At 46.8% G+C, this 18224-nt stretch overlaps 1 protein-coding gene across 1 annotated transcript in view; it reads right to left on the bottom strand.

Annotated features, from left to right (window-relative positions):
- SLC46A1 (solute carrier family 46 member 1) overlaps positions 1-16901 on the bottom strand; it is a 59348-nt gene extending 42447 nt beyond the window's left edge. Inside the window, exons 1-2 of the mRNA XM_063955984.1 lie at positions 16194-16901; positions 4376-5228 (exon numbers count right to left, since the gene is read on the bottom strand). Of these exons, the coding sequence (XP_063812054.1) occupies positions 4376-5228; positions 16194-16625 (1285 nt within the window). The 5' untranslated portion in view covers positions 16626-16901. The remainder of the gene's footprint in view (positions 1-4375; positions 5229-16193) is intronic.
- Between the last annotated feature and the right edge of the window lie 1323 nt (positions 16902-18224).

The raw sequence follows: 18224 nt of genomic DNA, 5'->3' as shown, positions 1-18224 counted from the left end.
GGAAAATACGGTTGATTCGTCACCGTCACCACTGGAATCAGTGCCTGTGTCTGGGTCTGTGTCGACCGACTGAGGCAAAGGGCGTTTTACAGCCCCTGACGGTGTTTGAGGCGCCTGGACAGGCACTAATTGATTGTCCGGCCGCCTCATGTCGTCAAACGACTGCTTTAGCGTGTTGACACTATCCCGTAATTCCATAAATAAAGGCATCCATTCTGGTGTCGACCCCCTAGGAGGTGACATCCCCATATTTGGCAATTGCTCCGCCTCCACACCAATATCGTCCTCATACATGTCGACACACACGTACCGACACACAGCAGACACACAGGGAATGCTCTAAACGAAGACAGGACCCACTAGCCCTTTGGGGAGACAGAGGGAGAGTCTGCCAGCACACACCAAAAAGCGCTATATATGACAGGGATAGCCTTATAATAAGTGCTCCCTTATAGCTGCTTTATATATATCAAGATATTGCCATTAAATTTGCCCCCCCTCTCTGTTTTACCCTGTTTCTGTAGTGCAGTGCAGGGGAGAGACCTGGGAGCCGTCCTGACCAGCGGAGCTGTGAGAGGAAATGGCGCCGTGTGCTGAGGAGATAGGCCCCGCCCCTTTTCCGGCGGGCTCGTCTCCCGCTATTTTGTGAATACAGGCAGGGGTTAAATATCTCCATATAGCCTCTGGGGGCTATATGTGAGGTATTTTTAGCCTTTATATAGGTTTACATTTGCCTCCCAGGGCGCCCCCCCCCAGCGCCCTGCACCCTCAGTGACTGCGTGTGAAGTGTGCTGAGAGGAAAATGGCGCACAGCTGCAGTGCTGTGCGCTACCTTTAGAAGACTGCAGGAGTCTTCAGCCGCCGATTCTGGACCTCTTCTTACTTCAGCATCTGCAAGGGGGCCGGCGGCGCGGCTCCGGTGACCATCCAGGCTGTACCTGTGATCGTCCCTCTGGAGCTGATGTCCAGTAGCCAAGAAGCCAATCCATCCTGCACGCAGGTGAGTTCACTTCTTCTCCCCTCTGTCCCTCGTTGCAGTGATCCTGTTGCCAGCAGGAATCACTGTAAAATAAAAAACCTAAGCTAAACTTTCTCTAAGCAGCTCTTTATGAGAGCCACCTAGAATTGCACCCTTCTCGGCCGGGCACAAAAATCTAACTGGAGTCTGGAGGAGGGTCATAGGGGGAGGAGCCAGTGCACACCACCTGATCTGGAAAAGCTTTACTTTTTGTGCCCTGTCTCCTGCGGAGCCGCTATTCCCCATGGTCCTTTCAAGAACCCCAGCATCCACTAGGACGATAGAGAAATAAGGGGTCTATTTACTAAGCCTTGGATGGAGATAAAGTCGCTGGAGATAAAGTACCAGCCAATCGGCTCCTAACTGTCATTTTTCAAACACAGCATGTGACATGTCATTTAGGAGCCGATTGGCTGGTACTTTATCTCCAGCGACTATCTCCATCCAAGGCTTAGTAAATAGACCGCTTAGGATCAAAAATGTTGATATTATATAAAGGATAAAAAAAGGGGCAGACTAGATGGGCCAAGTGGTTCTTATCTGCTGTCAAATTCTAAGTAGGCCCAAAGTCTTGTGTGTCACATGATTAGTGTGACATTGCTTCAGCTCAGTATGTAAGCAATGGGTACACTATAATATTCGTATGGTAATATAGAAGAGACTATAAGTAGTTATCGCAAGCAGCATATACTGTATGACCGCTTGGGAAAGTAGAAACTAATGCTTTGCTTGTATACACCATCTACAATTAATTTACACAAAATCGACGCTGAACCTAATTACTACTACTCTGCAGAGATGCAAAGTGTTTCTAAAAAGTTAAACAATCCAAGAGAAAACACGTAATATGGCTACAAAACAAATAAAACCCCTCCCCGATACCAAAAAGTCAGCATTCAAGAAAAACAAAAACACATTTAAATCAGAGGATTGATGTGGTGGAACTATGTAACACTGGGACGAATTCACTAAGGATTGGAAATGCAAAGCTGCTCGCATATGGGGTGTAGGATGTTATGCCGGCGGTCGGTCTCCCGGCGACCAGCATACCGGTGCCGGAATCCCGACCGCCGGCTTACAGACAGCTGGGCGAGCGCAAATGAGCTCCTTGCGGGCTCGCTGCGCTCGCCACGCGGCAGGCATTGGGCAGCGCCACTCTATTTATTCTCTATCCAGGGCGGGTCGTGAACCCCCAAGAGGGAGAAAAGATGTCAGTATGCCGGAGGTCGGGATTCCGGCGCCGGTATGGTGGTCACCAGAAGCCCGGCCGCCGGCTACCTGAAGACCACCCTTGCATATGCAGTCCTAAGCAAAGCAAATGCAGGAGTAGGTGCAAACCACCTCTTCCCTGCATTTGCGATGCGAATGCACCTCAGATGAACATTGCGACCATCAGTCACGATGTTCATCTACGTCGGCAGGCTGGTTAAGCTTAAGCTCTCTCAGGCTTGCCGTCACAATGCGGCTTTCAAGGCCAAGGTAGCTGCGTCTCGCAACGTAGTCCTTGGCCTCGTCACTACAGGAAAACGGGCGGGGGGGGGGGGGGGGGGGGCGCGACACCCCCCGTTTCCCCCCAACGCGCGAACGTCTCTGTCAGGCAATCAGGCAGAAGCATTTGCATATCTGTGCCACGATCGCAGGACTGAAATATCGGGAAAATGCAGTAAGGATCGCATCAGTGTTCCTTACTGATTTACCCCCCCACTGAGAAGCTGAACCGTATTAGAATTATAATTAACCTCAGCTTATTTCACAATTTCAATTCTGTTTAAATATTTGTACACATTGGTATCCTGCTGCGTTTCCCACAGAATTGATATGGAGGTTGAACTAAGGCAATGGTTCCAAAACACGGTCTTCAAGGCACCATACTAGTCAAAGTCTGAAGACTATCCATGATTGAGCACAGGCGAATTAATTAGTACCACAGTCATTTTGATTTATGCATCTTGGCTAGGCCCTGGATATCCTTAAAACCTGGACCATCTGGATGCCTTGAGGACCGTGTTTGGGAACCGGTAAGGGCTTCATTTAGAACTAGTAGAAGATTTAGCTACAGGGTGAAGATTTGCACACGGAGAATCCATAATGGTTTCAAGGTGCTAAATTCAATATTTTTACGGTCTGCTTTTGCATGCATCACACTAATACTGGACGGGTATGGGTCTCTGGGTCGACACAACTTAGGTCGACAGTCATTAGGTCGACCACTATTGGTCGACATGCATTAGGTCGACATGAGATTTTTTTAAACTTTTTTTGGTGTAGTTTTCTTCGTAAAGTGACGGGGAACCCCAATTAGTGCACCGTGCCCCCTCGCGTAGCTCGCCATGCTTCGGGCAAGGTGCCTCGCCCCGCTACCGCAGTGCTCGGCACAGGTTACCGTTCCCAATTGTAGTCTACATGGATCGTAAAGTATGAAAAAGTTCAAAAATTGAAGGGAAAAAAAAAAACCTATGAAAAACTCATGTCCACCTTTTGAACTGTCGACCAAGCACATGTCGACCTAATGACCATGTCAACCTAGTGACCCTGTCGACCTAATGCATGTCGACCATAGTGGTATCAACCTAATGACCGTATGCCTACTGGGCAGCTTTATTTTTACACTGCAATTCAGAGACACACTAGAAAGGGGATGCGTTACCCCCTCGGATGTCGGCATCTTCAATGTCCCACCGGCATATATTATGTATTCCCTAAAAAGCATCCCACCCCCTCATATCTCTGAATCTGTCTGCACACTATAACCTTACAGTCCCATCTCTAGTTGTATTTAATTTAACCTCTAAATGAGTCTCAGTCTAAAGCAGGCATGTCAAACTCATGGTCATCCAGCTGTTGTGAAACTACAAGTCCCAGCATGCTTTCCCAGCTTACCAGTGGAAGGTATGCTAGCAAAGCAAGCTGGGACTTGTAGTTTCACAACAGCTGGAGGGCCACGAGTTTGACATGCCTGGTCTAAAGGATTTTGTTACACGGGGAACGCAGCAGAGTGCAACAACCAAATACACCAATATGGATAAGCCCTTTGCCAAAAAAACATTGTTCTGTCACATGTGTGTGAACTAAAACGTATTATTATATTGGGGGGGGGGATTGCATTCTCAGCTGTATTATGATGCAATGCCTGGATGCGCACATCCCAATATTGTACAGTAGCCAAACATCGCTAAACTTTCTGCGCGCCACTACGAGTTTGAAAGAAAATCAGTGATGTTACTGGGTGTCAAGTACCATCGCCGTCTCTTCTGGGAGCCACATCGCGGACATCCACCTATATGTATATGCAGATTGAGAAAGATTTACAATACAACCAGAGAGGTTGGGGTAACACTGTTAAATATTATACATCACCTGTAAACATTATTGGGGTGCTCGAGGCCAGGGAGAAGACAACCAGGCCGGAGATATTAGATAAGAAGCCCATTTCGGCCACCCAGCTGTCTGCCAGGCACAGCTGAAAGAGGCGCAGACCTGCTAGGCTGCTAAGGTAAGTGAGGTGCTCAGCTGCAGATCCATAACCAATGAGGTCAGAGTCCCAGCATAGAGGAGAGCTGAGCTCATAAATCACCATAAGGTCCTTGACTCCCATGTGAACAGTCACCACCAATAGGAAAGCCAAACAGTACAGGAACATCTTGCTCCGCCGTTTATTCTCTCCGGGCAAAGCAAACAGGTGAAAGATTGACTTATAGTGCTTGGTAGTGAACAATCGGGACGGTTTCTGGTCTTTCACCGATTCTTTGACACAAAAGTAAACATAAAAGGCAGTGAAGATATTCACAGCAAATGCTAGCCAGAATGGGTTAATGTAACCCTGCATCTTCCTCCAATGTCCACCAAGGATGCTGGCTATCATCCCGGCAATACCTAGACATGACTCCAAGATGGCGACGCGGAAAGTTCGTGAAGGCCGATCAGTGATATCGGCTATGTAAGCAAAACAGCCAGCAAGAATCATGTTGAAGTCACCTGTGATGCCTCCAATAATGCGGCCAAGCAACAAATAGCCAACATGTAGTTCCTGGTACATGACCACAAGGTAAATGGCAACTTGCAAAGTCAGTCCGATGAAGGGAAGGAGGAGTACGGGCCGGCGGCCAACATGGTCACTCCACGGGCCCAGCAGCATCACAGAGAAGAGGCCAACAAGTAAACCACTCAAGTTCAGGTAAAGACTCCAGTGTGACGTCAGCGATTCCACTTCCTAAGAATAGGAGACAGCAAGAAATAAATGTATATTAGACAATTCATTAACAGTATAATTATATATAACATTAATAGGATAATGCAGTAGAAGAGCGGCTGGCAGAAAGTTCCACAATCTGTATCTTGCTCTTCAATTAGGCGTCTAAGGCTTCAGACACAGTCAGGACTGCTGCATATTATGCCAGAGGCTGCAATAGTGACATTTAGAAAATAATGGGAAATCCAGTTTCCAAAGCACACTGGAAACTCCCTGTTGTAACCAGGAATCAGTATTTCTCCATCATTTTCTATATGAAACTTCGCAGGCTTATAAACTATGCCATTTTCTGTCTGGATAAAGGCAGCATTACAAACACCTATGAGACACAGGGCTGCCATTTCCCACACCAGTCTTCAGTCAGCATGACTACATACGTAATCAAACATCGGGACAGAATAGTATGAAACAGGTCTGTTTAATGGCGTTATAAATGTCACCCTACTATGTAATCAGCACCACTTTACTGGCGTGACAAATCAAATTATTTCTAAGCTAAATACCTCTCTAAGGCTTACATACATCATATGGCACGCTTAGAGGATAAATATGCAGAATAAGAAAAAAAAAATCTATATCAGAAGTCACCAAATTTATATAATTACCAATTACCAAAATTGGCTAAGCAATTTTTATGTTCGAGCAACAACTCTGCAATGACATCACCTATATTGATGGTTTAGGTGTCATTCCAGAGTGTGCGTGATGTAGATGTGCAATAAGGCAGAATTGTGATAAGTGTTTAGGTTGTTGAGGAATAACGTGGCAAAGTCGTGATTTTTTCCCCCATAGAAAAAGCATTAAGTGGGGGGTTGTAAATTTCAGCAAACGCTTGTCAGTTCTTTTCTGCCCTAAATTCAGTTGCTATAATGAATTCTTAGAACACTTTCAGGATACAGCAAACTTTAGATGAACGCATTGTAGAACACACTAAAAAATGTTTGCTTGATTTTGAGCAAAGTGGTTACTAGTGATTTAATGATCACTATACAATGTATTGAGAAAGAAAAGATCTATTATTTTCAAGCCAATATGCAAATGTTTGGTTTATGGAACACAGTCTTCTTATTGGGAGGGAAGTGTTCAGTGCTCTTTAAAATCCTCAGAATATATTTTGGCACATTACATGCAGATAGCTGCAACTACATGACCTTTCTCCATCATAAAACATGAACTTGAATCTCTATTCATACTGAAGGTATACTTGGCTGTACCCACAATTACCTCATTAAAAGACCAATCGATAAGGAAAGCAATATATTTTATATTAGGTACGCCACTTGTGTTTGATTACTTGCACATCTTGCAAAACAGTCGGTATAAATAAATATTTGATGAAACATGGGATTTTAATGATCGATCTATAATAAATGAAATGTTCAGTTATAAAAGATCACAAATTAAAAGCAATAAAATGCAAGCCATTTAGATGTACCTATTAACCCTGGCTAAACACAACTATCATGTTTAAGTGAGTCAGAGAGTACAGTGGTGACTGAACAGTGTACTTTTTCAGGTACCCTAGAATTAGTTGACTACAGGAGCAATTCAAGTATTAGGAATGTAGTGACTGTATAGCTGGGAAACTGCACACACAAACAATATAGAAATAACTGATCCTCATAATAAGTATCTATCAGACCGGGTGGTCTTCAGGTTGCCGAATGTCGGGATCCCGGCGCACAATATACCGGCGCCGGAATCCCGACACCCGGCATACCGACAGATATTCTCACTCGTGGGGGTCCACGACCCCCTGGAGGGAGAATAAATAGCGTGGCACGTGTAGCGCGCCACCGTGCCCGCAGCGTGGCGAGCGCAAGCCCGCAAGGGGCTCATTTGCGCTCGCCACGCTGTCGGTATGCCGGCGGTCGGGCTCCCAGCGCCGGTATGCTGGTCGCCGGGAGCCCGGCCGCCGGCATACCATACTACACCCATCAGACCCACCTGCTTTGTGTATACTAAATAGCAGTGGCTGATTTTACCTATGGGCTGCTGGACTGGAGCCTTTCCCCAGTAAAGTCCGCCACCTCAGCGAGTCTGATGCAGTCCATGATACTGCACTGGCTACACTGTGATTGCCAGTGACTTCCTACTTGAAGTCCTACCTGCCAGTGATTCGCAAGACGGGCAATCTCACTGGGAGGTGTTTCCTCCTCTAGGACTGCCAGACTGGGCTGCGATTAGCAGAGAGCTGGCTTTCTGTAGGAGGCCACCCCCTGCCTTTCAGCCCTAGGCGGCTTCTATGCAGCCAATGCAGTTCATTGTGCAGGTGCCAGGAACAATGGGAGCAGGCGGTGTGGACAAGGTAGCACGTCCAGTGGCAGCCCCTCCTCCATCCAGGTAAATAGAGCCATCCGCTGCTAAATAGAGCTCTTACATGTGTGTACGGAAATTAGCCAAATTACATGAGGCCATTATTAATAACTAAATCAAACTGTCCTGGAGGGGATGTAGGTATGATGGCGACATTATCATCCTGATGTGCCCGCTGGACCTGGAAGACACGGCTGGAGTCGTCGGACCCAGCATACTAGGTAATTAAACACTAAACCATCATGAACGTTTTGTCGACATAATGAATCCTCCCTGGAGCAGATGCATATAGGGATGCTGAGCATCTGTGTACGTGTACCTTTCAGGAGGCAGTAAACATTTTAGGCATAAAAGATAATATTTTAGGGGATAATCTGTTGTGTACTGCAGATTATAAGGATATTAGAAAACACTGTGGAGGTGTCCAAAGATAGTTTTATCAAGCCTTGGACTGAGAAAGTGGAGAAGTTGTCCAAAGCAACCAGTCAGCTTATGTCTTTTATCTATCACAGTCTTTGAAATAACCATCGGAAGCCGATTGGTTTGCTTTGGGCAACTACTCCGCTTTATCATATTCCAAAGCTTGATGCATCACCCCCTAATAGATAAGACAAATGCAAATCATGGAACAGTTAGGAGATTTCTAATATCATTACAATTACACCACCAGAACAGGATTAATATGCTTTATAACAGCTGTGCAGACTTCACCCCTCCCTGAGCCCTAACTGTCACCCAGATACTTACCTTCTGGATGTCGGCGATCAGCGTTTCTGGTGCCAGGATTCTGGCTTCGGTCACTTGACCGCCAGCATCCCAACCACACCCAGTTAGGACACATGTGTTTGCCAAACACCAACATGGTTTTAAAGGAAAAGAAAGGTTGTGAGGGAAGGTTTCAGAAAATATACACACTCCCCGGACATTGCCATTTGGAAATATTCACCCACTGGAGAAATTTGGACTTTGAAAATATTGGGCTAGCAAATTAGAATATTAAAATGATAGATTTTAAATGTTTTACATGTAAGACTTGCCTTCCACCAGAGGCAGGAAGAAACTGCAATGTCCATTTTCTCGGTGTTCTCCCCAGGGCCTATACAGACACAGCCAGCACCTGGCATTTCTTCTACACTGCCGAACTGGCATCAGGCACTGAGGGCAGACCCAACTTATACAGGGGTATGCTGGAACTAGCCAGCAGAGTGTGCAGTGAGCAAACGAAATACGGCTCCCACTGGAAGAAGGATCCCGGGCGGTGCTCCTCCTCGACTCCCCGCACTGGCGGCCAACGCTGCACAATGTGCTGCTGCTTACCTACTGTGATAGTCTGTCCAGTACAGTCTTGTCTTGGGTGAAGCAAATCAAACTTTGCACTATATTTAATCTCCCCATTAGTGTTTGTCAGATTAAAGGGCATATTTATGAATAACAGCATTTTTACTGGATAAATCTTTTATCGAGACTATTCACAGTACGGATTGTGTAATGGTTAGCATTACTGCCTCACAGCACTGAGGGCATGAGTTCAATTCCTACCTTGGCCGTAATTGTGTGGAGTTTGTATATTCTCCCCGTACTTGCGTGAGTTTCCTTCCGGGGTACTCCCGTTTCCTCCCACAATCCAAAAATATACTGGTAGGTTAATTGGCTCCCAACAATAGTAACCCTAGTATGAATGTGTGCGTGCGCATGTGATAGGGAATATATATTGTAAGCTCCACTGGGTAAGGGACTGAAGTGAATGGTCAAATATTCTCTGTAAAGCGCTGCGGAATATGTGTGCATTACATAAATAGCTGGTAATAATATTCACAGTGAGCAAAGATACTATGGCCCTCATTCCGAGTTGTTCGCTCGCTAGCTGCTTTTAGCAGCATTGCACATGCTAGGCCGCCGCCCTCTGGGCGTGTATCTTAGGTTAGCAGAATAGCGAACGAAAGATTAGCAGAACTGCTACTAAATAATATGTTGCAGTTTCTGAGTAGCTCCAGACCTACTCCTAGATTGCGATCACCTCAGTCCGTTTAGTTCCTGGTTTGACGTCACAAACACGCCCTGCGTTCGGCCAGCCACTCCCCGTTTCTCCAGCCACTCCTGCGTTGTTACCTGGCACGCCTGCGTTTTTTAGCACACTCCCTGAAAACGGCCAGTTACTGCCCAGAAACACCCACTTCCTGTCAGTCACACTACGATCACTCGAGCGTTGAAAAAACGTCATTTGAGCTCATGTAAATCTCCAAAGTTTTGTGTAAAATTACTTAGCGCATGCGCGCTGCGTACCATTTTCCACCTAATCGCTGCGTTGTTAAAAACGGCAACGAGCGAACAACTCGGAATGACCACCCATATACGGACAACACAAAAGGCTAAGGGGTCTATTTACTAAGCCTTGATTGGAGATAAAGAACCAGCCAATGAGCTCCTGTTATTTTTCAAACACAGCCTGTAACATGGTAGTTAGGAGCTGATTGGCTGGTACTTTATCTCCAATAGACCCCTAAATCTTCTAGAAGACTAATACATCTATTATGTGCAGGGATCGTGCATCTAACAATATGCTGTCCCGGATAGCTTCTGCTATCATATTACTGCCAGGTACACAGTGGGCCACGAATGCGCAGAGAAAACGATTAGCCAAAGAATATTGGGAGGATCTCCAGCCAATCAGAAAGGTATCAGAGTATCCCTCTCTCACCTTGCTCTGCCCATTGGAAATGCCATGTTCAGATGTCATTAGCTAAAGAAGAAAAGCTAAGCTTTTTGGAGCTTGTTAAATAGTTCCAAGGAGAAATTATTCTCATTGTGTATCTGTGCATTGTTTTTAAGGTTAGTTAGGTTTTTTTTTTCTCTGGATATGGTCACTATTGACTGTAATGCGTACACAAGTGATTATTTCTCATGTTTACTTAACTGACACATGAGATTGTGTCATTTGTCTAACAATTTTCCAATAACCCATTAGAGCGTTGATGAATAAACTCCGACAGTAAACCAGCTTACAGCACAATCACACTGTCATGCAGGATGGTGACTAATCATTTACAGGTTTGTAAAAGAAAATAAAATAAAAAAAATATGTCTGCTGTCACCTTAATAACAAAGACTTGTTTACATAAATATACCTAATAGTATGTTACTGTTACCATTATTGCAAGTGTGTACAATAGTCACCTGTTCTATAAACTGCGTGGATATACATCAGAGATTGTACCAGAGATAGTGGATACATGGTAACGCACCCAATTTACGCTAAGTAATGCAGAGCTCCATTAGCAATAGCCAATAGAACTCTGCATCAATACCCCTTTCACACCGCACAAATAACCCGGTATCAACCCAGCATATTGCCGGGTCACCACGGGTCAGCATGTGGTGTGAAAGCGCTACAGCAGAAATCCCGGGTCGCCTGACACGGCAATTCAACCTGGGAATAAAGCAGCGTTATTCCCGGGCTGAATACCGGGTCAATGGTAGCGTAAAAAGGGCTCCCGGATCGATGCGACCCAGGACCCATTCACTACAATAGGGAGAGGCGGCGCGGAGATGAGCTCATCTCCCAGCGCCGCTGCCGGCTCCGCCCCCCGCCGCTATGGCAACCCGCCCGGCATATTGCCGGGTAGGGGAAGCCATAAGCAGCGTCCAATGCCGGATCCCACCCGGGAACGACCTGTTTCCAATTCCTGGGTGGAATCTGGCATTGGCGTTGTGAAAGGGGTGAACAGTCTGGTTTTGGGATCATCAGTCTGGTTTCTACATTACTTTTTTTCCATGTTAGAACCGAAAACCTTTAAATTATACAGAGCTGACAATCTTTGGACACATAGGAGAGCCAGATTTTGCAATGGTGCATATCCAAGGTCAGGGCTCATACTCAAAAATGATCCAGTTTTTGGTGTTGGCATAGGAATCAATGATCCCAATGGCTGCACTATTGCCAGTGTACTACTGCACTGTAGTATGAATGGGCTGGTAAACATCACAAGCCAAAATAAAATAGTTGCAGACAATATTGCACCCTGTGGCAAGCTTGCACGCTCATGTGCACGGTGAAGTTTAAACATACGCCTCTCCAAAATAAAAATAAAAAAGTTATTTCCCAGCACTATGGCATTTACAGACATTACAGAGATGTTGAGGATCAGAATAAAGTCACTGAACAATGTTCAAATGGGTTTATATTAATGCAGCGTTAGGGAAATGTGCACCTGCATAGATTACAATCATTACTATTAAGCAAAAAAAGGCAAAAAGGAAAATAAATGTAATTATATTTGGGTTAAACAATATACAGTAATGATACAATATACAGTAGTAATGCAAGTGTTCTGAGCAACAGTTCTCCCTAACACACACTGTTGATAGCAGTACCGTGCCCAGCCTCTGCAAGGGGTAAGGGCCCTGCATCCTACCTGTAGGAGGAACTGGGTGCACGGCCCGTGATGCAGAGGAGGAGGGCACTGGGTGCGTGGCCCGAGGGCACCGGGTGCGTGGCCTGTGATGCAGAGGAGGGGGGGCACCGGGTGCGCAGCCCGTGATGCAGAGGAGGGGGGCACTTGGTGCGCGGCCTGTGATGCAGAGGAGGGGGGCACTGGGTGAGCGGCCCGTGATGCAGAAGAGGGGGGCACTGGGTGAGCGGCCCGTGATGCAGAGGAGGGGGGCACTGGGTGAGCGGCCCGTGATGCAGAGGAGGGGGGCACTGGGTGCGCGGCCCGTGATGCAGAGGAGGGGGGCACTGGGTGCGCGGCCCGTGATGCAGAGGAGGGGGGCACTGGGTGCGCGGCCCGTGATGCAGAGGAGGGGGGCACTGGGTGCGCGGCCCGTGATGCAGAGCAGGGGGGCACTGGGTGCGCGGCCCGTGATGCAGAGGAGGAGGGCACTGGATGTGCGGCCCGTGATGCAGAGGAGTAGGGCACTGGGTGCGCGGCCCGTGATGCAGAGGAAGCTAATTGGGGCTTTGAAAGAAAATAGATAAGGATTGCGCTGCAGAATGAAGTGTGTACTAACTTGAGAAATGTCCGCTGTGTGTCTTTTTGTTCATTTTTGTGTGCATCTGCTCAAGTGACCAATATATCAAAATACACTGCTCAAAAAAATAAAGGGAACACTAAAATAACACATCCTAGATCTGAATGAATGAAATATTCTTATTAAATACTTTGTTCTTTACATAGTTCAATGTGCTGACAACAAAATCACGCAAAAATTATCAATGGAAATCAAATTTATTAACCCATGGAGGTCTGGATTTCCATGGAGGTCTGGATTTGGAGTCACACTCAAAATTAAAGTGGAAAAACACACTACAGGCTGATCCAACTTTGATGTACTGTCCTTAAAACAAGTCAAAATGAGGCTCAGTAGTGTGTGTGGTCTCCACGTGCCTGTATGACCTCCCTACAACGCCTGGGCATGCTCCTGATGAGGTGGCGGATGGTCTCCTGAGGGATCTCCGCCCAGACCTGGACTAAAGCATCCGTCAACTCCTGGACAGTCTGTGGTGCAACGTAGTGTTGGTGGATGGAGCGAGACATGATGTCCCAGATGTGCTCAATTGGATTCAGGTCTGGGGAACGGGCGGGCCAGTCCTTAGCATCAATGCCTTCATCTTGCAGGAACTGCTGACACACTCCAGCCACATGAGGTCTAGCATTGTCTTGCATTAGGAGGAACCCAGGGCCAACCGCACCAGCATATGGTCTCACAAGGGGTCTGAGGATCTCATCTCGGTACCTAATGGCAGTCAGGCTACCTCTGGCGAGCACATGGAGGGCTGTGCGGCCCCACAAAGAAATGCCACCCCACACTATTACTGACCCACTGCCAAACCGGTCATGCTGGAGGATGTTGCAGGCAGCAGAACGTTCTCCTTGGCGTCTCCAGACTCTGTCATGTCTGTCACATTTGCTCAGTGAGAACCTGCTTTCATCTGTGAAGAGCACAGGGCGCTAGTGGCGAATTTGCCAATCTTGGTGTTCTCTGGCAAATGCCAAACGTCCTGCACGATGTTGGGCTGTAAGTACAACCCCCACCTGTGGACGTCGGACCCTCATACCAACCTCATGGAGTCTGTTTCTGATCGTTTGAGTAGACACATGCACATTTGTGGCTTGCTGGAGGTCATTTTGAAGGGCTCTGGCAGTGCTCCTCCTGTTCCTCCTTGCACAAAGGCGGAGGTAGCTGTCCTGCTGCTGGGTTGTTGCCCTCCTACGGCTTCCTCCACATTTCCTGATGTACTGGCCTGTCTCCTGGTAGCGCCTCCATGCTCTGAACACTACGCTGACAGACACAGCAAACCTTCTTGCCACAGCTCGCATTGATGTGCCATCCTGGATGAGCTGCACTACCTGAGCCACTTGTGTGGGTTGTAGGGAGGTCATACAGGCACGTGGAGGCCACACACACTACTGAGCCTCATGTTGACTTGTTTTAAGGACATTACATCAAAGTTGGATCAGCCTGTAGTGTGATTTTCCACTTTAATTTTTAGGGTGACTCCAAATCCAGACCTCCATGGGTTAATAAATTTGATTTCCATTGATAATTTTTGTGTGATTTTGTTGTCAGCACATTCAACTATGTAAAGAACAAAGTATTTAATAAGAATATTTCATTCATTCAGATCTAGGATGTGTTATTTTAGTGTTCCCTTTATTTTTTTGAGCAGTGTATATAACTAGCAAAATTCTGGGAATTATAGATTTCTGAATCTGCTTTGAATAAATCACATCTCACAGTGTATGCGTATGTCCTTCTAATCTACTGAATTGTATATTGGGTTCGAAATACACTAATGAGTTAAGCCGAAGGAACAGGATTGATAGGAGATCTAGTTGCCTTTATATATAATTGCTATTCTATACGCAGATGAACACATTCCCTAAATGTAGTAAAAATATGATATTCACATAAATGTACATATTGTCACTTAACGTAATAGTAATATATGTTTATTAATATTTATAGCCAGCAATTTGTGACATCTCTCACAAAGGCCAATATAACATCACATTAAGTGAAAATATGTACACTTGTATAAAAATAATCTTTTTACAACATTTAGGCAATATGTTCACTGGAGTACAGAATATCAATTACTGTATGTATAATAGGAACTAGATCAGGGGTGGGGAACCTTTTTTCTACCAAGGGCCGTTTGGATATTTCTAAAATCCTTTGGGGGCCATACAAAAATTATCAACTTAAAAATTAGCCTGCCCCCAGTAGTTATGCCCCAAGTTAGTAGTTATGCCCCCAGTAGATATACCCCCAGTCAGTTGTTATGCCTCAGTACATATGCCCCCGGTCAGTTGTTATGCCCCATTAGATATGCCCCCTAGTAGCTTCGCTTACACACACACATTAAAAGAAAAAAAAAACACAATACTCACCAGCCCCGCTCCTGCTTCCGAACCGTTGCCCTCCGCTCCTCAGAACTATGGGAGAGACGTCATAACATCTCTCCCATAGCACCGCACAGCCAGAGCTGGAATCTGGAACTTAGGCGTGAGCTCCTGCCTCCAGCTGCTGCTGAGGGGAAGAAGCCAGGCGCCCACTAGTAACAAAATCTCAGCGGGCGCCCGACATCTCCCTCGGTTAGGTGAGCCTGGCCGGATCAAGTGGCTCTGCGGGCCTTATATGGCCCTCGGGCCTGAGGTTCCCCACCCCTGAACTAGATCTTCCGCTTACTGTAACTTATCAGTTTATTTTCAAACCCAATATACAATTAAGTAGATTAGAAGGACATCAGCAAGGTTCTTAAAGGTCTCCACACACGATACGATATAGCCGACAATACAACGGTTGATGCTAGATTCAAGTGGCCTAAGGGACCTTTTACGTTAGGGGGAGGAGCCATGACACAAGGGGGAGGAGCTAGGCCAGCAGGATAGTTCCTCTACTATCCACGCCACCAACTATTACCTTTAGTAATCAGGTGGCGAGCGAAGCGTAGCGAGCCCGTGAGGGTACTTTTCGGGCACCCTGTTCGGCCGTAGCTCCTCCCCCTGGTGACGTGTCTCCTCCCCTAGTGACGTCAGAAGGTCCCTTCTCCCACTCCGATTTAGAACCAACCATCATGCCATGTATGGCCACCTTTACACTGAGATGTGATTTATTAAAACCAGATTGGGAAATCTATAATTCCCAGAATTTTGCCAGTTATATATTTTGATATATTGGTCACCTGAGCAGATACATGCAATTAAAAATGAACAAAAAGACACACAGGGCAGACACTTCTTCTGATTTTATTACACACTTTATTCTGCAACACAAGCCTTCGTTATGTTGTCAGTCTGTCAAATGTTTTTAACCTCTATATTTCACTGTTATTTACCCTATAACATGGGATATTTTTAATAATATAACAATAAGTAAAGTAATGTTTAATACCCTCTCTGTGCACCCACTTGATACAACCGCTTCTCTTTCTCCTTTCACAGCATTATTGTGGTTGTCAAGGGTCGTAGGGATGTAACATCAGACAAATCGGTTTCGGGTACAATAGAGGCAATATCCTATATATTATACACATCATGTGTGCAGATATATGGTGGCTGGGGCTGACAGCTGTGCCCTGTGTGTACATTGTGTGTGCGTGTGTCTCACCTTCTCCATGGGGTCGGTGTTGTTAGTGCAGCCCTCGATCTTGGTCCCGTTGTAGCCGATGTCTGCCCTCAGCCGGCCCCACAGATACTGTGTAGTAAGTGGGCCCTGAAGCGCCATGGAGAACATAGCCAGGAAGAGCACCGGCTCTACGGTCACTCGGGATGGGTAGCAGCGCCGCAGCCTCGGCTTTTCCGGAGCCTGGGTGGCCATGTCTTGGGAGACCAGGTCGGGCAGGTCGCCGTCGCTCTCAGACATGCTGCTGCTGGGGTATAATAATAAAGCATCAGCCGGGGACTGCGAGCTCACTCCGCACTGCAGCGGCCGCAGGCGGGACGTGGGGATGGAGCTGATCCAACCCCGCCCCGAACTCTCCCACGTCCCTTCTCCAGCACATCCCTTCCCGGCATGCCGAGACTCACACCACCCCGGCATCACTCTCACACCACTCCCCGGCGCCCGTACACAGTGCAGGCACCAGGCATCCTCTACTCTGTGACAGGATCCCTGCTGTGCGGTGTGGACATATAACTACACTGCAGCCCTCCACTGACATATCGCAAAACTTTTGTGGGGCATACAAATAAGAAATAAAAAACAAAAACAATTTATCAGTGTTAAAACCTGTGAGTGATAAAGCTGAAGAGGGCAAGATTCAATTGTTTCCCCGCAAGCAGCCACTAGATGGCGCCAAAACGTATACCTCCCAACATGACCGATTCCAGGAGGGACAAAATGCACTGTTTCTAGACTTCCCTCTTAATTTTCGAATAGCCATCACCTGTGGTAAAACACCTTTCTCAATTATTAACTACAGTAGTTCAACACAGGTAATGACAATCCTAAATTAATATGGAAGTCCAGAAACAGACGAGGACTCGTCAGGAACAGAGAATTCTATCCCTCAGAGCCGTCCCTAGGCATAGGCAAACTAGCTCATGCTGACTAAAATGATATGTGGCATGCCTGTATTCTGTGTATGACTGTGGCTGTACCTGCATATGAAATGTTACATTACAGTGTATTCCTGGAAATCACTGTAACGTAGCATGCAATATGCAGATACAGTCACAGTCGCACACAGAATATAGGGGCACTACTGTGAGGAGTAACCTATATAAGGTAAAGTGGTACTACTGTGTGATGTAACGTGAATAAGGGACACTATCACAGTTGCACTACTATGTGGCATAAATTTAATTGGGGGTGCTATTGTGTGGCCATGCCCCTTCCCAGCAAGAACACGCGTCGAATGTGCCCACTGTTCTTTTCTCTAACGTCCTAAGTGGATGCTGGGGACTCCGTAAGGACCATGGGGAATAGCGGCTCCGCAGGAGACTGGGCACATCTAAAGAAAGCTTTAGGACTATCTGGTGTGTACTGGCTCCTCCCCCCATGACCCTCCTCCAAGCCTCAGTTAGATCTCTGTGCCCGAACGAGAAGGGTGCACACTAGGGGCTCTCCTGAGCTTCTTAGTGAAAGTTTTAGATTAGGTTTTTTATTTTCAGTGAGACCTGCTGGCAACAGGCTCACTGCATCGAGGGACTAAGGGGAGAAGAAGCGAACTCACCTGCGTGCAGAGTGGATTGGGCTTCTTAGGCTACTGGACATTAGCTCCAGAGGGACGATCACAGGCCCAGCTTGGATGGGTCCCAGAGCCGCGCCGCCGGCCCCCTTACAGAGCCAGAAGGCAGAAGAGATCCGGAAAATCGGCGGCAGAAGACGTCCTGTCTTCAACAAGGTAGCGCACAGCACTGCAGCTGTGCGCCATTGCTCTCAGCACACTTCACACTTCGGTCACTGAGGGTGCAGGGCGCTGGGGGGGGCGCCCTGAGACGCAATAAAAACACCTTGGATGGCAAAAAAAATGCATCACATATAGCTCCTGGGCTATATGGATGCATTTAACCCCTGCCAGAATCCATAAAAAAGCAGGAGAAAAGTCCGCGAAAAAGGGGCGGAGCCTATCTCCTCAGCACACTGGCGCCATTTTCCCTCACAGCTCCGTTGGAGGGAAGCTCCCTGTCTCTCCCC

The sequence above is a fragment of the Pseudophryne corroboree genome, chromosome 2 (genome assembly GCF_028390025.1).
Source record: "Pseudophryne corroboree isolate aPseCor3 chromosome 2, aPseCor3.hap2, whole genome shotgun sequence".
Taxonomy (NCBI): Eukaryota; Metazoa; Chordata; class Amphibia; order Anura; family Myobatrachidae; genus Pseudophryne; species Pseudophryne corroboree.
Note: the sequence above shows the minus strand (reverse complement) of the source record. Positions and strands in the feature narration are given on the sequence as shown.